At 30.9% G+C, this 25,370-nt stretch overlaps 3 protein-coding genes across 5 annotated transcripts; all 3 read right to left on the bottom strand.

Annotated features, from left to right (window-relative positions):
• Positions 1 to 9,279: 9,279 nt before the first annotated feature.
• On the bottom strand, positions 9,280 to 10,094 carry LOC124922600 (protein TRACHEARY ELEMENT DIFFERENTIATION-RELATED 7A-like). The gene has a single exon (XM_047463320.1). The coding sequence runs from the start codon at positions 10,041 to 10,043 to the stop codon at positions 9,396 to 9,398; it is 648 nt and encodes a 215-aa protein (XP_047319276.1). The 5' UTR covers positions 10,044 to 10,094; the 3' UTR covers positions 9,280 to 9,395.
• Positions 10,095 to 10,957: 863 nt separating this feature from the next.
• On the bottom strand, positions 10,958 to 12,881 carry LOC124921142 (50S ribosomal protein L17-like). 3 transcript variants are annotated; one of them, XM_047461761.1, is made up of 7 exons: positions 12,744 to 12,876; positions 12,045 to 12,114; positions 11,915 to 11,969; positions 11,738 to 11,788; positions 11,572 to 11,663; positions 11,331 to 11,408; positions 10,958 to 11,236 (listed from the first exon to the last, which is right to left on the bottom strand). In XM_047461761.1, the coding sequence occupies exons 2-7, from the start codon at positions 12,098 to 12,100 to the stop codon at positions 11,080 to 11,082; spliced, it is 489 nt and encodes a 162-aa protein (XP_047317717.1). In that variant the 5' UTR covers positions 12,101 to 12,114; positions 12,744 to 12,876; the 3' UTR covers positions 10,958 to 11,079. The 3 variants fall into 3 exon arrangements, with proteins under 3 accessions (XP_047317717.1, XP_047317716.1, XP_047317715.1); XM_047461760.1 differs by having other exon boundaries at positions 10,960 to 11,236; positions 12,045 to 12,162; positions 12,744 to 12,870; XM_047461759.1 differs by having other exon boundaries at positions 10,961 to 11,236; positions 12,045 to 12,170; positions 12,744 to 12,881.
• A 4,560-nt stretch (positions 12,882 to 17,441) lies between these two features.
• Positions 17,442 to 20,225, bottom strand: LOC124920770 (probable Histone-lysine N-methyltransferase ATXR5). The gene is made up of 6 exons (XM_047461323.1): positions 19,799 to 20,225; positions 19,583 to 19,663; positions 18,339 to 18,568; positions 18,156 to 18,256; positions 17,862 to 18,074; positions 17,442 to 17,783 (listed from the first exon to the last, which is right to left on the bottom strand). Exons 1-6 carry the CDS (start codon positions 20,115 to 20,117, stop codon positions 17,624 to 17,626), a joined length of 1,104 nt encoding a protein of 367 aa, XP_047317279.1. The 5' UTR covers positions 20,118 to 20,225; the 3' UTR covers positions 17,442 to 17,623.
• Between the last annotated feature and the right edge of the window lie 5,145 nt (positions 20,226 to 25,370).

Genomic DNA, 25,370 nt, shown 5'->3' with positions numbered 1-25,370 from the left:
TTGGTATCAAATTATTAAAACACTGATATTGAGAATACTTTATTTATGTCTATTCTCTTAGTTGTTTATTCTTAAAAATAATTTGATAAATCTATTTTGTTACCCCGCATGTATAGCAACACAAAATCTCAAATAGAATGAAACCGCACTTATAAATGTTGGTTTTATAGTGATTGATATTTGTATGGCTTGAAATTTTGGAATTAGAGGTATTGGGTTTCAAATTACAGAAGTATTATGTTAGAGAATACTTAATTTCTGCATATTCTCTTGAATAGTTGATCTATTCTTTTCAAAAGTAATATTATATACTTAATTGGTTGTTTTTTGTTGTAATTACAAACACAAATAATATTTCGAATAATATGGGGAATGGGGTGATATCACTTAATTAAAGATGGCTCTATAGTATTTTGATTTTGTTTTATAGAATTATAACACTATGGTTGAGAATACATCATTTATGCATATTCTCGTTCTTAGTTGTTTTATTCTTTAAAATAATTTGTTAAAAATATTTTGTTGTCCTCATAGAATCACAAATAAACTTCAAAAAGAATGGAAACAATATAACTTACTAATATTGGTTTATAGTGATGGGTATTTTCATGCATTATGATTTTGAACTTTAGAGAAATATTCAGTTTCAAATGATAGAAGTGTATTATGTTAGAGAATACTTCATTTCTACCTATTTTCTTGACTAGTTGGTCTATCTTTTTGAAAATTAATTTTATAAATATATTTTGTTGTCCTTTGCGAGTACAGACACAAAAACATCATTTAAAAAACATGGGGCGATATAACTTTAAAAGTTGACTCGATAGTATTTGATTTTGTGATGAAGTATCAAATGATTGAAAATTGTGTTTGAGAATACTTCATTTCTTTATATTCTTTTACCTAGTTGTTTAAGTCTTTTAAAAATAATTTGACAAGTCTATTTTGTTGACCTTTATGGATAAAACTACAAAGAAAAGTTCAAAAGGAATTGGGGCATTTTACTAATGTAAGTTGTCTAGTTATGATATTTTCGTGGCTTTTTACTTGTGATTTGAGAAATATAATCAATTTTGTAATTAAAAAACATCATGTTTGAGAATACTTCATTTCATTTATGCATATTCTCATAATAGTTGACCCTTTCGGATAAAATCACAAAGAAAAGTCAAAAGAAATTGGGACATTTTACTAATGTTAATTGTCTACTTATGAGATTTTCGTGGCTTTCAATTGGTGACTTGAGAAATATAATCAAGTTTGAAATTAAAGGAATACTATGTTTGAGAAACTTCATTTCATTTATGCATATTCTTAGACTAGTTGACCTTATAGATAAACCGCAAAGAAAAAGTTCAAAAGAAATTGGGGCATTCTACTAATGTTAGTTGTCTAGTTATGAGATTTTCGTGGCTTTCTATTTGTGACTCGAGAAATATAATTAAACTTGCAATTTAAGAAAAACTATGTTTGAGAATACTTCATTTCATTAATGCATATTCTCAAATTAGTTGACCCTTATGGATAAAACCACAAAGAAAAGTTGAAAAGGAATTGGGGGCATTTTACTAATGTTAATTATCTAGTTATGAGATTTTCGTGGCTTTTGATTTTTTACTTGAGAAATATAATCAAGTTTTCAATTAAAGAAAATTATGTTTGAGAATACTTCATTTCATTAATGCATATTCTCAGACTAGTTGACCCTTATGGATAAAACCACAAGAAAAGTTCAAAAGAAATTGGAGCATTTTACTAATGTTAATTGTATGAGATTTTCGTTGCTTTCGATTTATGAATTGAGAAATATAATTAAACTTGCAATTTAAGAAACATTATGTTTGAGAATACTTCATTTCATTTATTCATATTCTAAAAATAATTTATCCACTTTTTTCATAATTAATTTGTTAAGCCTATTTTGCTGTCCGATATTAAACACAAAAAAATATTTTGAAAATTATGAGACAACATCACTTAATTAAGTGGTTCTATAATATTGAGATTTTAAATTTGTGAAATATATTAAATATCAAATGATTTATCTCACTGTATTTCAGAATAATTCATTTATACTTATTATCTTTGTTTATTATAAGGCAATATCACTTAAATTGTGATTTTGGACTTAAAAAATATTAAGTATTAAAAGATTAAATTATTAAGGTTGAAGATACTTTATATATGCATATTCTCTTGTTTAGTTTCTTTTGTCATAAAAATAATATAATTAATATATTTTGTTGACTGCGTGGATAGAAACACAAAAGTACAAAAATAATGAGAATAATATCATTTATTAATGTTGGTTTTATAGTGATTTATATTTTCGTGAATTGTATTGGTTTGGGAATTAGAAATATTTTTGGGTTGCTTGAAATTTGAGAAATAGAAATATAGTTTTAGTTTGAAATTATAGAAATATTTCATTTTTCTGCATATTCTCTTAATTATTTGGTCTACTCTTTTATAAGAAAATCATATAAGCTTATTTTGTTGTCATTGCGGTGAAAAAAACAAATGAGGCGGTTTCACTCATTAAAAGAAAAAAGTTCAAAAGAAATTGGGTCAATTTACTAATCTTATTTGTCTAGTTATGAATTTTCATGGCTTTTGTGACTTTCGATTTGTGACTTAAAAATATAATCAAGCTTGCAATTATAGAAACACTATGTTTGAGAATATTTCATTTCATTTATGCATATTCTCATAATAGTTGACCTTTATGGATAAAACCACAAAGAAATGGATTAAAAGGAATTGGGGAATTTTAATAATGTTAGTTTTCTAGTTATGAGATTTACGTGACTTTCGATTTGTGACTTGAGAAATATAATCAAGTTTTTAATTAAAATAACAATATGTTTGAGAATACTTCATTTCATATATGCATATTCTCATAATAGTTGACCCTTATAGATAAACCACAAAGAAAAGTTCAAAAGAAATTAGGGCATTTTACTAATTTTAGTTGTCTAGTTATGAGATTTTCGTGGCTATTGATTTGTGACTTGAGAAATATAATCAAGTTTGTAATTAAAGAAACACTATATTTGAGAATACTTCATTTCATATATGCATATTCTCATAATAGTTGACCCTTATGGATAAAACTACAAAGAAAAGTTCAAAAGAAATTGGGGTATTTTACTAAGGTTAGTTGTCTAGTTATGAGATTTTCGTGGCTTTCGATTTGTGAATTGAGAAATATAATCAAATTTGCAATTAAAGAAACAATATGTTTGAGAATACTTCATTTCATTTATGCATATTCTCATACTAGTTGACCCTTATGGATAAACCACAAAGAAAAAGTTCAAAAGAAATTGGAGCATTTTACTAATGTTAATTGTCTAGTTATGAGATTTTCGTGGCTTTCAATTTTTTACTTGAGAAATATAATCAAGTTTTCAAATAAAGAAAATTATGTTTGAGAATACTTCATATCATTTATGCATATTCTCAGACTAGTTGACCCTTATGTTAAAATCAAACACTAGTATGAATGAAATCTTGATTGAATCAGTCATTTCGTTTAATATTGTTTAAAGTTGAATTTCCTTGTGTAATATTGAAGGGATTCTTTAGAATTAGGTAGGTAAGTTAGTGCACATTTATTTGCATATGCAAAATGAGGTTTCTTCAAACTCTCAACAGTATTATTTATTATGCATTGTAGCAGCGGTGGCATAATTGTTTGGTTTCGAGTAAAATGAGGTTAGACCCGATAATTACACAATTCCAGTCTGTAAGGAGAGGACTAAGAAGGTCAATGGTTATTTTACATACTTGTGTGTAGGCTCAAGATTTTTTTGAAGATAGAAAACTGAACAAATTATCCAATACCTGAAAACTTGTCTTTCCTGATCCTACCTAGTAGCACCTAGTAGCAGCATTCTTTTATGGATAAAGGGCTAACTATGGAGAATTTTTGACTTCTTCAAACTATTTGTCAGAGTAGAATTCATTTTTGGAATTTATATGGAGCATACGGGTGGACATGCTTGAAGAGTTTCACTAGATTAGGAGACTGCTTCTTTGTGATAGTTTATTATTAACATCTATCTACATATTGATTGAGTTCTCAATAGTTACTAGGGTTGCTTTTCTAAAATGGTCATTATGACTCAAGTGTATGATATTCAAGACTTTGAGAAACCTAATGATCTGCATAATAATTTAAAATGCTATATATAACATGCAAAACTTATGAGCATAATAATAATATTTCAATGAGAGGAAAACCATGATCCAAACAAAATTTCAGTTGATTCCTTAAAAGACTTGATACAACAAGCCCCAATGCTCAAAAGTATCATAAACTAATACTACTTGATAAACCAATCGGTTTCTTCAAACTCTCAACAGTATTATTTATTATGCATTGTAGCAGCGGTGGCTTAATTGTTTGGTTTCGATTAAAATGAGGTTAGACCCGATAATTACACAGTTCCAGTCTGTTAGGAGAGGACCAAGAAGGTCAATGGTGATTTTACATACTTGTGTGTAGGCTCAAGATTTTTTTGAAGATAGAAAACTGAACAAATTATCCAATACCTGAAAACTTGTCTTTCATGATCCTACCTAGTAGCAGCATTCTTTTATGGATAAAGGGCTAACTATGGAGAATTTTTTACTTCTTCAGACTATTTGTCAGAGTAGAATTCATTTTTGGAATTTATATGGAGCATACGGGTGGACATGCTTGAAGAGTTTCACTAGATTAGGAGACTGCTTCTTTGTGATAGTTTATTATTAACATATATCTACATATTGATTGAGATCTCAATAGTTACTAGGGTTGCTTTTCTAAAATGGTCATTATGACTCAAGTGTTTGCTATTCAAGACTTTGAGAAACCTAATGATCTGCATAATAATTTAAAATGCTATATATAATATGCAAAACTTATGAGCATAATAATAATATTTCAATGAGAGGAAAACCATGATCCAAACAAAATTTCAGTTGATTCCTTAAAATACTTGATACAACAAGCCCTAATGCTCAAAAGTATCATAAACTAATACTACTTGATAAACCAATCAGTTTCATTTCCAAATCCAAATCTACATTTTCATTTTGCTTTGGAGCTTCTTCTATATGGCTTCAAATTCCTCGTCAGTAGGTTCTGATTCCACTTTGCTCCCACCACCACCATATTTTGCAAATAAAGAATCAAACTTACCTTTCCTCTCATTCCTTTTATGAGTTATCATAGCATTCATCTAGTGAATCTGAAATACATTGATCATAAATCAATTTTTGAGCACTTGAATGAATTTTAAATTATTTTGAATCAGCTGAGTAGTATGATGATAAATTTTGATAATGAGGTGCAATCACTTTTAGTCCTTGGATCTTTGCCTACAAGTTGAGAGACACTTGTTATCACTCTCAGCAACTCAACACCAAATGGTAAAGTCAACATGACATTTGTCATCGGTTCCTTATTTGATGAGGAGAATCGAAAGGGGGATAAACCCTCTAAGTCTAATATATTGGTGAGTGATAGAGGAAGATCAAAGAATAATAGAAGTGGTTCGAGTAGGAGCAAGTCTAGAGCTCCAAAGAAGGATGATGTTTGCCATTACTGCGTCAAAATGGATCATTGGAAAAACGAGTGCTGGAAATTTAAAAATGATAAAACAAAGGGTACGGTGAAGCCCAGAGAAAAGAAAGAACAAAGTGCAGATACATCTACTTATGATTCAGATGGTGAACTGACATGTGCTTCTAATTGACAAAACTCATGTCTTAGCACATCTTCAAATGAAATAGAATCAATTTTTGATACAGGTGCCTCATTCCATATTACTCCACACAAATGTTACTTACAGTCCTACAAATCTGGTGATTATGATGAGGTTTGCATGGGTAACAGTGGTGTGTCCAAAGTAGTTGGTCTTGGTGATGTTAGAATCGAGACAAACATGAGTTGTTTCCTGACATTGAGAGATGTAAGACATGTTCTGATTTAAGAATGAATTTGATTTCCACATGTAAGCTCGATGATGGAGGCTACCATAATGTTTTCAGTAGTAAAGCATGGAAGCTAAGAAATGGTTATTTGGTTGTTGCATGAGGTAAGAAATGGTGTTCTTTATACAAGACAAATTTGAAAATTGTCTATGATTCAGCATATTATGTCGTGATGGAGTCATCTTCTGTTGTGGCACAAAAGACTATGTCACATTAGTGAAAATTGGCTGAATGTTTTGATTAAGATGAATGAGTTTCTGAATCTCAAGGATGCTCATCTTGAAAATTGTGAGCATTGCTTGAAAGGTAAGCAAAATAGAGTCTCCTTAGTAAGTCGAAAGTGCAACTGAAAAAGAATGTCCTTGAGTTGGTCCATATTGATGTTTGTGGTCCTATGAAGATTAAATTCATAGGTGGTGCTTCTTATTTTGTAACTTTCATAGATGATGCATCTAGAATGTTTGGGCTTATGCTATAAAGTCCAATGATGAGGTTACAGCAAAGTTCGAGGTCTTTCACAAGCTGGTTGAAAGAGAGAGACAAACAGAAAACTGATGAGGGTGCAGTCAGATAATGGTGTAAGTACATAGGTTCATTTGATGATTATTTCAAAGAGTAGGATATTCAACATGAAAAAATTGTGCTCAAGATTCCACAACAAAATGGAGTGACAGAGAGGATGAACAGAACAATGTTAAAACGGATGAGGAGTATGCTCTCCCATGCTAGGTTGGCTAAGCATTTTTAGGCTGAAGTCATGAGCACTACAGTGTATGTTATCAACCGTTCTCCCTCAAAGTCATTAAATAATAAGTGTACATAAAGTGTTTGGTCAGGTAAAGATGTTAATTATGACTATTTACGTGTTTTTTGTTGCAGACCCTTTGTGCATGTTCCAAAAGATGAGAGGTCTAAGCTAGATGCAAAAATCAAGCAATGCATTTTTTTGTCATGGTAATGAAAAGTGGGGATACATGTGTTATGACCCAGTTGACCCAGTAGACTATTGAGAATTTTGAAGATGGTGAAAAATCGTTCATCGAGAGAATTGTATCTTAGCTCGATAATTATATTATACTCACATTTTTCTCGAGCCTCAAGTGAGATGAGCAACTAAAATGGTTGCACATTTCTTATATTTTCTATTCATTCTTGGGAGACATTGTCTTGTTTATTTTTAAGTGTGTAGCCAATGGACAAGCAACTGGTTTTGACTTGTCCATACATAATCTTTTTATAATCTTCTCAATATATCTCTATTGAGACAGCCATAGCTTTTTTTCACCCAATCACGAATGACATGCATTCCAAAAATTTGTCTTGTTTGACCCAAGTCTTTCATCTCAAAAGACTTGACTAAATCATTTTTCAACTTGGCAGTCTTGAGCTTGTCTCTCCCTACAATCAGAATATCATCAATATATAGGAGAAGTATAATAAAATCATTAGAAACAAACTTTTGCACGAAGACATAGTGATCTTTAGACGTCTTCATGTACCCATTGATGGTCATGAACGACTCAAACTTAAGATATCACTGCCTTGGTGCTTGCTTCAAACCGTACAGACTTTTGACAAGTTTGCACACCTTGCATTTTTCGCCTTTTTTATTGTAACATTCAGGTTACTCCATATAAACATCTTCATACAAATCACCGTAGAGAAATGTAGTCTTGACATCAAGCTGTTCAACCTCAAGATTCATACAAGCAGTTAGACCTAACATAGCCTAGCCTTATATCTTGACTTGCTATCATCACTTTCTTGTTTGATCTTATACACCCATTTATTTTGTAATACTTTTATGTTCTTTGGTTTTTCAACCAGTTCATATGTTTCATTTTTCAGCAATGACTTCATCTCTTTCTTCATGGCAGTTAGTCATTCTTCCTTATGAGCATCCTCAAAAGTCTTCTTATATCATATAGGCTCCCCACAAGACTCCTAAGTAGACCTCTTAAGTCTCTCTGTTTGTTGATTCTATTGATTTACATCTTCTTGTTGAACTTCAAAATCATCCTCAATATTATCACCAAGATCAGTTTCTATATCATTTTTATGGCTTATAGCTTGACCCTAAGGAACATCATCATCATTATCTGAGTCTGAAGCTACATATGGTCTTTTCTACTCAACATCATGAGACAACTCAATACTAGAAAGATCACGGCGTTACATAGCTCTAACTCGAAATTTAAGTGGGTATAATATAATTTCGGACATAAAAAAATTAAGAAAGAAACGGAAACATGAAACAAGATTATTGATGATAACTCTGAATTGAGTGGATTAAATCTTCTTCGTTAATGATTGCTGATCAATTCTGGCATTTGAAGTTGTCTGGCGATATATGATAGTTTGAAATTCAATTTGTAATATTTCATCACTTTAAGACCAAGACAATTATTCTTGTCTATCTTTCCCGCCGAAACAGAGATGGTATCGTGAAGGCTTCAAATCCTTGTCTCTTTCTCTACAACAATAGCAAACTCTATGCGATATTAGTCCTTCTTGAAGTTCGGTGAGAAATGTATAGTCAAATTTCGGATATTAAATTTAATGACGTGTTTTCTTTAGTTGTGAAACAAATTTTGATAAAACATTATTTGGCATTGTGGCTATGCATATTTTAGAGTTTGAGCAGCTAGATGTGAATACCGCATTTTTAAAATATATATATATATAGTCTTATGACAAAAATGAGTGTATTTTTTATTTGAAGAAAAAAAAATCTTGTTTGAAACAATTGTCAAGGTGGCGATATAAAAGTTGTGACTTTTTTATTACCACGCATTACTTAAAAAAATGATTTTTATAATTGTGTCTATTTTAAAGTTGATTACGTACGAGAAACTCGTTTGTTTATTTACTCTTATAAAAAAAAATCAAGAAGGTAAATGTGCAAATTAAATATTTGAAATTGTGATTTTAAGATAGAGACGAGATAGAAAATTATATCGAGAAATTGTATATTGAGAAAGTTTTTTTTATTTATTTAACATGTTTCATGATAGTTCCTTGATTTTTTATTAACAACTCATTTTAAACTCTCTTTTACTATGTTATCTCAGTTTGACGAGGATATCGATGCTACGTTATGAGTTCTATATTTCATTGCAGTGAATTAATTTATCATAATGCAATAGTTTGTACACGATTAGATTTGACATGTTCATTAAATACAGTTATGAGATTTCCCACCAATTTATATAAAGATAATTGTAGAGTTCGATGAATCTTAAGTTATTTTATAAGTTTATCGGGTGTTTAAATACAACTTGGTTAGGTTGTTGTTTCCCTTAATTACAGTGAACATTTATTTTTGATGGGTAAAAATAAAAAAAATCACAAGTAAAATGAGACTTTCTGCTTGGTTCAACAGAATTTGGAATACTTGGAAGAGAGAGTTTTGATCAACTCTTTTGGTGATCATGATAATGCTGGATTGTATCAGAAGCTGCTGCTTTGGCTATTTCAACTGCCTTCTTCGATTGAGGGGATTCGGAAGTAATACTGTGATCATGATGAGACCCTTTGTTAAGTATCAGTTCATTCTTGTTAATCTCTTCTTCAACATGTATGTCTTCATCAATATTTAGTATGACGGTCTGTGTACCATGTGGACCTGGTACTACAACTTCTTGAATCTTGAGGTGTTCGTCAACTCTCACAATTTCGGTCTCGTTAATTTGTTTCTTCTTCCTCTTCTTGAGAAAGCAACAGAGTGCAAAGGAGAGACACCCGAGTAGGAAAAGACCACCCAATGAGACGAACACCACTATGATGATAGTATGATGTCCTGGAGATGGTGGTGGAAGTGAAGGCGGTGGTGGAGTGAAGTGGTGTGGCGGAGGAGGTGGAAGGAGATGATGTGGCGGTGATGGAGGAACACGACTTGGTGGGGTTGGCGGTGGAATAAGGGGATGGCTTGGTGGCGGTGGAACGCGACTTGGTGGGGATGGCGGTGGAAGAAGGGGATGGCTTGGTGGCGGCGGTAAAGTAGGATGACTTGGTGGCGGTGGCTGCAAAGTAGGATGACTTGGTGATGGTGGTGGTTGCATGCTAGGGTGGTAGGGTGGCGGAAAGAAGGGAGAATGGGAAGGGGGTGATGATGGTGGTGGTGGAAAATAGAATGGAAAGCCATAATTTTGGACAAAAGCCATAATGATATATTTAGTAATTGTTTGTTGGTGGAAGGAAGATGAAGAGATCAGAGATTATGAAAATGGTATGAAGAGAATTGGGCTATTTGTACTATTATTTATGATAGGCGTAAGGATAAGTTAATTTGTAACTTCTAAGGTTTTTCAGATATGCTCTAAAGGAAGGAATCATTGTTTGCATTGAAAAACACTCCCTGGCCACCTAATAAAATTAAAATAGAGACCAGTAGTAGGTGATCGAGTAACATAAGGAGCAATTTTTATTATTTTTATTGAATTAAACAAGTTATAAGAAGATTATTTTCAATTAAGCTAATATTTTATATCATTTAAAATATTATAACTAGTGTTTTCCTTTCCCAGATCATAAATCTATATTGCTTGCTTTCAGATTTGCATGTACATTCATTTTTAAAGATTATTGATTCATGTATTGACTTATCTTTATATTAATAAAATATAATACCATTTTTTCAAACAAATATATTAAATTATTTGATTCTGCATATAATGTCTAAACTTTTTTATATCATGAGGCTTTTAGGAAGCTGAATTAATATAAGGATAAATATGAGTGGGTTCACCAAAAACTAGTAATTATTAGTTATTATTGATCTTCTTTGTATTACTTTGTAGGTTCCTAAATGATGTAAGAATTAGATGATGGCATTCACAAGAAGGAATACAAACAAAATAAATGCCTGCTAAGGAACAAAAACCTGGATGATGATGATGATGATGATCATATATAATATGACTGTAATGAAGAACAACAAACATGTTTTATTCTTTCTTATCTATGGCTTTAGATTTTGCGGTTTCCAAATCAGCATGCCTGAAACGAGACTCTCAACGATAATATTAGTTGCAGCAATGTAGGAAATAACTGATGCCGGAATGCTTAAGAAAGCATTCAACATAGGAGAATCAATCCTCAATCCTCGGAACTAGAAGAAGTGGTTTTTTCCTCTTTTGGAGGTGCGAATTGCCTGGTGAGACGAGATCTTGTCCACGGATCCATACCTGCTCTTTGTGGCGGTTGAGGGGTTGCTGGCTTTGACTGCCTAAGTTCATTCTCTCTATCAATAAACCTGTTAAACAAACAAAGATTAGATCCACAATTTGATAAAGCACTTTCAATATATCTTTTTTTTATGTGAACTGCAATTTGACAACTACACTTACTCAATAAAGCCCATTGGTGCTGCGTCACCAACACGAATACGAGTTCTCAGGAATCTTGTGTACCCACCAGCTCTATCTCTGCAGTTTATTTCCAGTAAGAATGAAATCTTATTTGGTTAGAGTTGGTAGAGGCAATTCCAAGTATATATATTTTAGTTTGAATTCCAATTTCAATTACCCTCGTCCAACACACATTCAAATAAATAATACAATGAAGCAAATTATAAGGTGTCAGACTAACTTGTATCGGTATGCGAATTCATGGAACAATTTGTGGATGACATCATCCCCTCGGACAAAGGCTGCAGCGCGTCTTGCAGCAGAAAGTGTACCCTGCCAAATTTTCAAAGTTAAATTATGCCTTGCTCAACATTAACAAGCTCCTCAAAGAGAAAATTGAGTATCACCTCTTTCCCAAGCTGCACCATTCTATCTGCAAGTCGCCGGACTTCTTTGGCCTGCAAATGATAAGCAAGAAAAACACATCACATACAGAAATCAAAATTTATGTCATTTAAGAAAGCCTCATGTGGATTCTCACAGGAAATTATAGAAATAAGAATTAGGATTGAAAAGGAAATCACCTTTGCAACAGTAGTTTCTATCCGCTCATGTTTCACCAGCTGGGAAACCATTGTCCTGCAAGAGGAAAGCCATCATGAGAATTTGTTTTGAGCACAAAATTGAAAGTGAAAGGGAAAAAAGCATATGAACCTAAGCATAGACATCCGATGACCAGTGGGACGACCGAGCCTCCTCATCTTTGTCATTGCTACAGATAGAGCTAGACAGGAATGATCTTCAAATTAGATCGTCAAGTGTACAGTTACTTCTGATCAGCTAACACAAATACACGCAGTCATGCTATAGAACATCAAAAATATGCAACACAACTTAAAAATGCTAAACAGTGTCAGCATCTCGGAATTAATTGCAGGTTTCTGATAAAGTGGTAGCATAAAGAGAACATTAGTTGAATTCTCTTGTTAGAATTTCTCTGATATTCAACCTATCAATTAGGTTTCTATCTCTACTCCATTAATTCAATTCTCTATCTCCTCTTCGTTCTCAAATTCAAGTTCTCTTATCAACGTAATTTCAAGATTTATACCTAATTCTAGGTTCAATATCAGTTTCTCACCGAAATTTCTCTGGAATTCATATATTTCAGCCAATTTCTAACGAAATACGTATGAACAAACATCAGTGTGTGAAAAAATAAGCTATATTGTAGTGATTGAAGGGATAAATGAAGTTGCAACAACGAAAAATTCTGAGAAATGAAAGTTTTTCTTTGATGAAAATGACACATTAGTTGAGAATCAGACTAGATGTTCATTAATTGGTATGATGTAAGAGGACTGCTGGTTCAAAGTTGAAACAATCTAAAGTAAAATAGAAATGGTTGCACACCTGTTGATGATTTAGCTCAAGCGGAGAGGAATCGCCGATCAGTTGATGCAATTGTTACGGAGATGTACGATCACCGGCGGTGGGAAGCTCCGGCCAGATCGGCGCAGTTGGGCAGTGATAGGGAAGGGCCTCGTTACAAAATTAAAGGCGGTTAGTAATAGGTTAAATGTTTAATAATTTAAAAATCGGTCCCTAGAATTATGTAAATATAAGAATAATGCTTCTTGAGAAAAATAAAGTAATAAATTGGTCCTTCAAGAAAACGTTTCGTTAAAAAGGTGTTCTATCTTTTTCCCTTCATAAAGTTTGACGGAGAGAGAGAAAGCAATAAAAAAAAAAAATCTAAATAGGTTTTTAGTTTCAAACTAAAAAATAGATGGCCCATATATTTAAATATGAGAGAGAGAGCGATGGGTCTGGATCCAGGCCCATACATTGTTTGATGTTTGATGGAAAGAATTTAGACCTACTATATATTTGATTTTAAGTAATTTTCATCCTGAATAAATAAATTAATATAATTTATTTATTATTAATTTTATATTTAAATATATATAAAATTTTTAAAAAAAATACTAATTATATATATATAATAATATATAACTAATACTTTTTAAAATTAAACTCAGTTTTTACATCTACATGCCTCTCTCATAAGAACTTCATTATTTGTAATGTAAATGTTTTTAATTTTCAATGAACTATTTGTGTAAACACCTATATATGCATTATTTTTAAATACTCAAATTAAAAGAAAACATTTCACACAATTGATCTTTTTAAGCTATATTAAACTTGTATTTGTTGAATCGTTGGAGCCAAACTAAACTGGAGCTAACCAAATCGCATACAAGCCTAATCGGTCAAACTGAGAAACTGACGGTCTGAAATAGCTTGAACCGAACTCATTTAGTTCGGTGTGTCGGTTCTTTGGTTGCGAAATTGTGTCATCGACCGACCGAACCACAGGTTATATTTCAGCTTAAATGGAGTTCGTGGTTCTTTAATTATTTCCTTCACTCTCGCTCAGCTTCTTCAACTTCAACGCAACAGATTGAAAGATCAACCTATTGAATAGAGAGGCTCTTCGTCTTCGGATTTTTTTTTTTAAGTTTTGTGTTTTTTTATAAACTTAATTAATCTATATTACATTTTTTTTATAATATATAAATAATACATATTTACTGAATGTACACTATAAACCAACATTCAACTAAATGTACATTATTTTTAAGATTGAAATTTACTAAAGAATAAAAAAAAATATGAAAAGATAATTAACTAGTATGTGAAAACAATAAGGAAGCTGATGAAGTTTTTCAAAATTAAAGACATATATTATTAGGAGCAATGTCGGCTAGAAGGTTAATGAAGTATTGAAAAATAATACAGAAAAGAAAGCAGATGATCACGCATACAAATGTCAAATTTACTTGGGTGAGTTTAAAACAAAAGTTATGATTCTCAACTCTCCTTTTAATTTTATTTGTCCATTAAAGTGGATGAGAAATGCGTCAAAGAATGGGAAAATGTAGTTGTTGAGTTTACATAGAAAAAATTGTGTATCTTTCTCAATCACCAAGAAAGCATTAATGAAACAATGGGAGAAGAAGGGACTAGAGAAGGTTTCTACAAACATCCATGATTTTTAATTTTTGCAATTTAAGAAGGGAACAAATTTGGATTATATTCTGAAAATTATGCATACTTATATCAGATCAAACTGTATAAAGCAGCTGAAGAGATGGTCTGAAAAATTGAGCATTCTAAGTAAATCAAAATGAAACAGCTCAAATATGGTTCAAGCTTAGAAACATCTCAGCACACATATATAATGTAGACACTCTAGGTCACTTTGCTAGTTTGGGTAAAATATTATATATAGACTCAATTACAGATGGAGGGAGGAGAGCACCTTATTTTTTTAGATTAAATATTAAAGTACATCCTCAAAGTACATTGTCAAAGAACATGACAGTTGTTGACAAAAGAGAAAGCCCACAGTCATGAAAATCTCATATGAATGGAAGCAAACATGTGTATTTTCTGCAATACTTTCCAACATGCTAGTATTAAATGTGCAAAAATAATTGAGAAAGAGTAGAAAATCATGAAAGCCTAAAAAATGGAAAATCAGATAAATGAAACGAAATAATCAAGAATGGAAGAGCATATTGTGGAAGTCAAGGACAGTGATAAAAGAAAGACAAAAATGAGGAAATGCATAGGAAGAAGGCAAAGAAGAATCGGAGAAGGAAGAAAGCAATGAAATTGAAGAAACATAGGATGTTGAAGAAGTTCAATCTGAAGACAAGTAAAAGTACAAGCAAAAGAATAAATCAAAAAAATAATAGAGAAAAAGAGTGATGAGGAAATTATGATTGTTGATCCTCAAACATGCAAAACTAAAGTAGAGAAAAACATTGAAAAAACCTCTAAAATTCTAAAAAATAATTCATTTTATCAGATCAGTACAGGTTTATACATAGATAGACTAAATAATGAGAGCAAACAAACATCATCATCTTCTACAATTCAATCAATTTTCGTGAAGTATGAGCGATGAAAGGACGTGGAAGAAAACAACATGGCCTACAAGGCGAATATAAAAATAACAACAAACAAAGATTGATAACATTAATTGTAATCTTTTCTTGGTACTTTTGTTTGATTGCTACCATTCAGAAACTCTATAGTTTGTTTGTTATCTTATAATTAAAGCTAGAATTTGTCTAATTTTGAATATTGACTCGGGCAATTTTTAGGTTTTTTAATTAAATAATCTTAAATCGTTTATCTAAAAATAAAAATTAAAATTAAAATTAAAAAAAATACATATTTTGTGTAGTAAGAAAATTGAAAATCTCAAAAGTCCGTTGTCTCTACCAAGACATTTTCTACTGTTAAATTGAATCTCATTTTTCTAGTCATCTATTCATGAGAACTAAGTTGGTATGAAGTTTTTGTATCTTTTTCTAATTTTGTGGCTGTAAAAAATGTGAAGTTACTGTATGTATAATTTGGATGCCTTCTACCTATAAGTCATATTATAAAAAATATTACTATATCAACTTTCTGCCAAAGATAAATTACAGTTTACATTATTATTGTTTTTAATGTTGAAGAGAGACTAAGGTATTATGAATGGGTTTTTCAGCTTAATCTATCTCATATCTTGTTGTTGGGACCAAGAATATTATTTGAGGCAAACTTCTAACTAACTTAGTTTATATTTAAACATTGAATGTAACCTTTTTGAACTTATTCTTTTGATTATTAATCAAGAACTTAGCCTTCATTGCTTTCTCCCCCACTCTATCTTGTTAATATCTATTTATTCATATAATTTATCGAGTTTTAAAGATTCATTTATAAATTCGCAATGAGTTTCACAAAGATGTTGGAATTCAACCCATCTTAGAAACTAGGTCTAATGTCCTAATTAGAAAGAAGAAAAAAAACAGATTAAATAAATGAGAAAGGTGAATGCTAACAAGAATATATCTGTCATAATAATAATACATCAGACAAAAAACAAAGTAAAGTTCGATAAAGATATATGGTTAGACATTGTGGTCTAATAAATCCCAATAATGGTATAAACATGAAATGATTTAATTAAATAGACTAAATCCTTATTTAATTAAACCACTTTAATGAAAATGAGTATTTATGTCATGAGCATGGGTTCTCTCTCACCCACGAACACACCATGACAGTTATTTTCTCTCGTCAAGAAGAAAGTCGAGGGAAGAAAAAAAGAGAGAAAAACATTATTTTCGCTTGATCGACGATCATTTATTCCGCAACTCTCATTATGAATCATTGTACGATATTTGTTATTTAATTTATGTTCACAAAAACACATTATTCAAAAGATTTTGACTAATAATGATATATTTGACATTAGAGTTTTCGGATTGCATAATTATAAGTTTATTACGATTAAAAGCTTATATATGATATCAGAGCTCTAAATCATTCATGTAAACTTTTAATCGTAATAAACTCGTAATTATGCAATCCGAAAACTCTAATGTTATATATATCATTATTAGCCAAGATCTTTGAACAATGTGTTTTCGCGAGCATAAATTAAACAACAGAGAACATACATTAATCCATAAATAGAGTTGCTAAATAAATAGTCTTCGATCAAGCGAGAGAATAGTGTTTCTCTCACTTTTTCTCTTCCTTCCACTTTATTCTTGATGATAGAAGACAACTGTCATGTGTGTTCGTATGGAGAGAGGATCCAACCTCATGACATAAAAAACTCTTTTCATCCCATCAAAGTGGTCTAATTAAGTTAATTGGGATTCAGTGTATTTAATTAAATCATTCTTTCATGTGTAAACATGGCCACAATTATTCAGCATTATTAGACGAATGTCTAACTTAGCCAATTATTGAGCTTTATTAGACCAATGTGTAACCTATACCAATTGTACTTGAAGAGGTTTATTTGGTCTGAATTAAAATTGGGAAATAAGCCAGATTTGTACTTTCTGACATAATGAATCCAAATTATGACAACAATTTCATCAAACACTGATTATTTTGTTTTTTTGAATCAATTAAGAAAGACAAAACAAACAAGAATGAACTTACCCCCAAAAAATGGGAAAGATAACCAAATTGAAGAGTCAAATGATGATCAGTTGATTATTTCAATAATATGTTTAGTAGCCCCCTTTCAAGTGCTATACAAAAAGCAATTCATCTTTTCTTCTTCTAAAGGCCACATGATAACTAACTTAACAGCCTCACCCGAAATAAATGGTAAATTCCTAACAAAATTGCTTAGGCTGTGAAAAATCAGTAGAGTAATAACAATAAAAAGAGAAAAAAGGAAAATAAAACAAGACCGTAAATAGTTCTTAGACAAAGAGATGGGTAGGATATTCCTGCTCATATCCGTTATAGTCATAGTATAACCGTTCCCCTTTCGCGATATCACGCATTGCCACCAGAAGCACCCGGCATTCCCCATTCACGCTATATCTTACGCATTTTATGTTCTTCTTCTTTTTCCCATCCCTACAAACAACAATTTATCAATTCAACAATGGTTGCATTAAATATCTCTTGTGTTCATATCATCAAATATTGGCTTACAGAGTGTGATTGTTGATTCCATTGATAAACCGAGCAATATTTGCGTGTTTGTCAGGACAGATAACAAGGCTCTTGTATGGATCCTGGGATAGAAGAAGTGCCATCATGCTATCGCAGTCATCTCTTTCCCTATTCTTAATGTAATCTACATCGCCTATGTATTCTGTGATCAATGTCATGTCTTTTATAGGACCACCAGCTTCAACAGTGTAACTGAATTACCAAAAATAAAGCAAAAACAACTTCTTAATTAAATATATTTAGTAAAAACAAAAGAGGAGAAACAAAACCTACCCCTCACAAGAATCAAAAACAACGCGAAGGGGAGGACATTCGCCTCGATTAGACATGGTTTTGCATTGCTCCAAGGTTTCAATATCCTCCCTTGAAAGAACCTGGGAACTCCACATTATCACAATGAGAAGGAAAGAAATAATAATAATAATAATAATACTTAAGTCCGGTTTATTTTAGAACCTGCATGCCACCATATTCAAGTTCGGATTGATTGGCCGATCTTGGAGCCATGCCATGTTTGTAAGTGAGATCATTGCTGAATTTCAAGCGCAGCGCAGTTAAAGCTGAAGCAAGAGTTCCCATTTGTTCTAGCCTTTGGGCAGGATCTTCAGATGGAATAAATGGTAATAGCCTTCTTTTCTTCTTTTGAACAACTAGTATGGAAGAACGTCTTCTTCGTTTTCTAGCATCTGAAGCCAATTATTAAAAAACGGAAAAATATTAACTAGATCTCACAGGAAGGGATCAATCAAAATGACAAATGAATTATCTTCAAAGCATAACTAAGAATAGTTAGAAAACTAAAACACAATCATAAAAATATCTACTTAATAATCTGTTTGAGTCTTTCAATGGATCTTGCTTATGTGTTTCACTAAAATTCAAACAAACTCAAAAATTGAAAGACTGTTAGGAATGAAGTCTGATGACTAAACCTATACATGCTTGTGTCGCAATATAATGCGTTACCTGATTAGTTTCCCTATAAACATATTTAATTCAAAAGTCTTGTTTCTATAGGTGTATAGTTCTCACATCTTGACAAATCATTTTTGTCGTTTGTAGATAACATGCAACCACTTTTTCGCAATCTGATTCGAATTCAGCTTCATGCCATCGAAATTACTTTGCTTCGATCATTGCCCATAGAATAGATTTGGCCTTGCAAAGAATCGGTTCATCAATAGGAAGAATGTCTGAGTTTAATTTGATTAAGCTCACATTATAGTCACAAACATTCTCACAATCAGATTTAAAGACAACTTCATGTCATATCATCCAAATTTCTTCACTTCGATCATTGCCCATAGAATAGCTTTTGCCTCGCAAAATAATGAGTTCATCTATTGGAAGAATGTCTTAGTTAAATCTAACTAAGCTCCCATTATAGTCTCAAACATTCTCACAATCTGATTCAAAGACCCAAATTCCTTTGCTTTGATCATTGCCCAAAGAATAGTTTTGGGGAAGAATGTCTTAATTAGTTAAATCAAATAGTAATACACTTTCTTTTAAGCATGATAGGGTTTCAAATCTAGAAGATAGAGAGTTCATCAGATAATGACACAATAGAGAAATGAATTAGACTACATCATTTAGGAAATGCAGGTAGAAAATCAAATGAAAATTGCAATAAACGTTTGAGTGAGAATTCTTTTCTAATCAATAAAATGATCAGCTAGGGCAGACATTACAAACATTACCTTGATTTGACGAGCATTTCTCCGGTGAGATAAAACACTTTTGTAACCGGAAGAAATCAATTATCTTCGTCTGCGAAAACCCTGAAAAACTCAACAAAACAAAACACATCCAATCATCATTCCAAATGAAACCCAAGTAGTAATTATAAACAACTTGTATGATTTCCCTCTCAACACATCCGGTGATGGAGAACATAAATATGAAGAAATTCGTACGCTTCACGGCAGGATGATCGGAGCACCGAAGACAATACCACGATCCTATAGGAACACGAGCTACGATCGGACGCAAGCATAGCATGTGATAGCCTTTATCGCATTTATCGCATAAAAGCATCTCATCAGGACGGTCACCGGAGCCGCATTGTTCGCATAAGGCGTGGGTGTAATCTTCGCGTTCGATTACGGCATAGGAAGCGACCTTCATTATGTCTTTCATCGACCTGAACTTCATCGGCGGCGGGGATGAACGGCGGCGAACGCCGAGCGGCTTGTTAGCTGCCGGCCGTGGGACAGGCGATGCTGACGGCGCCATTGAGCTAAACGGAAGGGTAGAATGGGAATAGGAAGATTATTAAGAAATTTGGGTTGATTTGGAATTAACGCCCCCAAGTTTTTATTTACCACCGAAATTGCAGAGCCTGTTAAAATGTAGAAAGAAGAGAGAGAAAGACTGCCTGCCTGGCTATGCTTATAACCACTTGGAAGGATTTCATTGGCTTAAATCTCAAAATGGCCATGTAGGATTATACAAGGGAAATTTGATGCAATGACCTAATAATTCTCTTAATTGCTCGATCATGAAACCCCTAACAAAAATTGCACAAATATCATTTTCTATTTTCGGAACAAAAATATTCCCGTCTCGTAACGCGATGGCACGCTTGTCACGCAACGACACACTCGACGAAATAGGGTTTCGTCACGTAACGCGACGTTGCACGTGACTGAATATTTTTTGTCCGAAAATAGAAAGTGATTATTTGCGCAATTTTTATTAGGCAGGTCATTTGCGCAATTAAGGCAATTACTAGGATTATCCTATCAAATTTTCCTTATATAATACTTAATTATTTTTTTTTTTAAAAAGTATTTTATATATTAATAATTTTATATAGATCAAATGATTCTAATAAATTATCAAATATTTTTCCTTTTATTATTATACCAGTTATGTTAATTTAATTAAATTAGAAACAATGACTAGGCTAAAATTTGCAAGATATATTACATTAATACTTTGGAGTTGGACTTTGAAGATAAAATATTATATAAATACTTTGGACTTTGAGTTTGTTTGTTATTTGGAAACAATATTATAAGTAAGTAAAAAAAAAATAAAGAAGTTTTTAAAATTATTTGAATTAAATTATTAAAATGGTTTTTATATTTAAATTTTATAAAAACATAAATAAGATTATTTTAATTGATAAACTATATAATTTAATTATTAAAATGTGTTTAAAAAATTATAAAAACTTGAGAATTTAAAAAAAAAATTATTTTAGAGGTATTAGTATTTGTTTTTATTTTATTAATATTATCATCATAAATTCAAATTTTAATTTAATTTATTTTATTATTATTATCATGAATTCAACCATTAATTCACTTAATAAAAGCTTGAAATGACAAATCACTTAGTCTCAATAAAATACATGTCAAGCAAATAGAAAATAATTAAACTATTAAAGTATATATCTCTTGAGGAACAAACATATATGTATTATGTAAAGAGTAAAGATGGAGGAAAGCATAAAGATAAAGATGATCAATACTAAAATAATTGATATCACTTTAAAGCATTTTTTTATCCACTTCTAATAAAGGGTATACATTTATATTTAAAGAACAATATTATCAAACACTATATTAAAAAAAATGTGTGGTGATAATTTTATTACTATAAATAATTATACATCTCTCTATATATTCTATTAGTATAACATCTTTTTTTGATAAAGTATTATTTTAATTTAGTTTAGTTAATATTTATCTAATCAATCAAATTTGAAAATTAATTTTAAGAGTAATGATAGGGAACGCGAATCTGGGCCGCGAAAGTCCGCGAAAATGGAATATTCTTATAAAACACCGAATATTCTTTCTTTTTTTATTAATTAATTTCTCTCTCCTCTTAATAATTAATTTCTCTCTTCTTATTAATTAATTTCTTTCTCTTTACGAAATAATTAATTTATCTTTATTTCTCTCTCACTAATCAATTAATTTATCTCTCTCATTCTCTGATTAATTTATTTAAACCATAATCTCTAATCTCTAAACCCTAAATTTTAAATCCTAAATTTTAAACCTGAATTTTAAACCCTAAATCTTAAACCATAATTAATAATATCTTATCTGAATTTATCAAAGTGAAAAATTGAAATATTAGATAAACATTTATAAGTAATAAAACTAAAAATATATGAAAAAAATAATAAGAAAAAGAAAAAAGAAATTAGAGTTTAGGGTTTAGGATTTAAGATTTAGAATTTAGGTCTAGAATTTAGAATTTAGGGTTTAGGGGTTAGAAGTTAGGGTTTAGATTAATAAATCGGAAAAAGAAAATGATAAATTAATTAATAGAGGAAATAAATTAATTAGTGGGAGAGAAGAGGGAAAATAATTAATGAAAGAGATGAGAGATAAATGAGAGTGAGAGAAATAAATTAACAAGAGGGAGAGAATATTATGTGATTAAACAGAATATCCAATATTCGCGGACTTTCGCGGCCCCAAATTCGCTATCCCTATCATTACTCTAATTTTAAATGACCATTGATAGGGCTGGCCCAAATAAAAAAAAATCTAAATTTGATAATTATCTTCAGTTTCATATGGAAATTAGATCGAACTCATTTAACCTAATTAATAAATGGTTCAAAATTGAAACAACCTAAAATTTTAAAACCATCAACCCATTTTAACAATTTTATTGGGTAGGGTTTGAAATCTTTGTCAAACTCAATCTTTTATTATAGAAAGAAAATATAACACACTTTACAGAAATGAATGGGAAACATGTCTAGTTTGAATGGAAATTTAAGTTATTTTATATAAAAGTTCATTAGGCTAGATTAAGAAACAAAATTAATTTCTTTTAAATATTATTTATTAATTAAATATTTATTTTTTTCTCTCTTTTTTTATTAATTAATTAATCAAATTTTCTCTTAATTTTTTTTTATTAATTAATTAATTTCTCTCTATTTATATGATTGGTTCGTCTATTCATATTTATATGTTAGTATTTAATATTTAATTATTTTAATTATATTTATTTTACTATTTATGCGTTTTTTCTATATAGCTTTGATTATTTTAAAATTCGTTTGGTATGACTTATTCCTTCAACCAACCATTGAATTTGGATAATAATATATATTAATTCATCAAACACCATAAGAGGTGGATACTAGGGATGGCAATGGGCTTTCAGAGCGGTCATTTTTATTTTGAGAATTTTTTTAAATGTGTAGTGAAGTGAGGTGGAAAGGTGACTAAGCTGATGACTAAACAAATAACAAATGATTATTTATCTCTCTCCTATTCATTAATAATTTATCTTTCTCCTATTTATTAATAATTTATTTTTTTATCTTTCAATTTATATTAATAATTTATTTTAAGGATTATTAGGGACAATAATAAATCAAATAAAAAAATAACAAAATATATATTATATTTGATATATATATATATATATATATATATATTTAAGGGAATAAAAAATAAATAATTAATAAAGAGAAGAGAGAGAAATTATTAATTAATTAACAGAAGAGAAATAAACAAACATTTGAAATGTTAGTCATGCCTAATCAACCTTCCGCATCATTACTCTTTATATTATTATAAAAAAATAAACTTGTCACTCTTATAAAATATAGTAAATAAATAAATATATTGATGATTTGATATATTTAATTATGTTTTATAGTGTTCGGAGCATAATCGGGGCGGGACGGGAGACACAAATACCATCCCTGTTCAATTTTGGGGAAAAACCGTCTCAAACGGGGCAATTCGATTCGGTTTTCGCAGGACGATTTCAAATTGCCATCCTTAGTAGATACTCACCCTAAGCTCCTAGGTTCGAGTCCTCCTAGTTAAATGGTTAAGTGTTTGCGGGCTACATACTTAATTCGTTGTCCCATTTTGGATCCCCTCTTCTAGCCTAACGACAACAAGAGGTGAATATTAACCCTAAAGTCCTAGATTCGAGCCCGTTAGGCGACAAGTTCTGCGTTTGGTTAAATGGTTAAGTGTGTTTGCGGACTATGTGTTTAACCCCTTATGACCACATTTTAACCTCACCAAGGTAACCCAGTGGCAAGAAGAGTCGGCTTAAGAGACCAAAATGTCATGAGTTCGATTCTATTTATAAGCACTTTGAATTTAAGCGAGTAACCATAGTTGTGAGGAGGTCATGCTAATTCTCCTTTAATTCTAAAAAGAATTTATACAAAATAAAAAATAGTAACACAATGATTTTATTTATTATTATTATAAACCTGAATAAAAAAATTATTAATTTTATTTTTGTTTATATTAAAGAAAAATAAATAAATAAAATTTTACAAAAATATTATAAAAAATTAATTAATTAATTAATAAAAAGAAGAAAAAAATAAAAATAAATAAATATTTAATTAATAAATATATAGATTTTAAATTATTAATTTGTGTTAAAATGTCGAAGAAGAAGTGTAAACTGAAATTGTATTATTAAAAATAGTTTTAACCTCTCTTCCAAGCCTTGCCAACTTTCTTGTAATACTCTCGCCTGCTGACGAACTGATCCAGATCATTCACGACCATCTTCTTCATTTCCAAATCCATAGTCAATGTATCAAAATTCGATGGATGATCAAGATGAACCGGTATCCACACATCTGACATATCTCCATACCTCAACTAATACGGATCGACGGTGAAGATTTTGATTGATTTAGTCAAGTTCTTAGCAATCTGAGCCTTATCTCAGACCATCGGTTTGGGAAGTCACTGTTGTCGTGTTCCTTACCGTTCAAGTTCTTAGCAATCTGAGCCTTATCTCAGACCATCGGTTTGGGAAGTCACTGTTGTCGTGTTCCTTACCGAAGGAAACCCATTTGATTTTAACACCTTCAAATTCGTCATCTAATTGGTCATTCCGATCAACAACGAAGAAAATAGACTTCTCCTTATGTGGTTTCTTGATCTTGAATCGACGATTGACGGAGGATGCTTTGGAACCGAGGTAAACGACATCTGCTTCATAGATTTTGTCGGCTACAAGACCATCGTATTGTTCGACCACCATTGTTATGTGGATTGAATCATAGCCAATTCCATGTTAAAATCTTTCTCCAACTTTTTTTTTCTTCAACTGCGAAAAACTCAAGATTCTTAACCTTGGAGTTCTGATACCATGTTAAAATCTTAAAGAAGAAATGTAAACTTAAATTGTATTATTAAAAATAATTCAAACAATTATATATTTCCTTTATATAAATTTTATTTTTTAATAATCTTGAAGTCTGGTCTTATTTTATTGATTTGTTAAATTAATCAAGTCTCATTCTATGAGTTCACAAATTTAGGTTTCTCATCTATATTCATGATCTATCATCCAATCCAGACCAATATAACAACAGCTCGTACAGATTTCAACCATTTTATGTGAACTGAATAGCTTGTTTATTACATAAGCAAAGATTAAACTTGTCAGTCTTATGAAAATTTTATAAAACATGATAGATAATGCAAATAGATATTATATAAGAAATTCAAAGACAAAAGT

The sequence above is a fragment of the Impatiens glandulifera genome, chromosome 1, assembly GCF_907164915.1.
Source record: "Impatiens glandulifera chromosome 1, dImpGla2.1, whole genome shotgun sequence".
NCBI lineage: Eukaryota > Viridiplantae > Streptophyta > Magnoliopsida > Ericales > Balsaminaceae > Impatiens > Impatiens glandulifera.
Note: the sequence above shows the minus strand (reverse complement) of the source record. Positions and strands in the feature narration are given on the sequence as shown.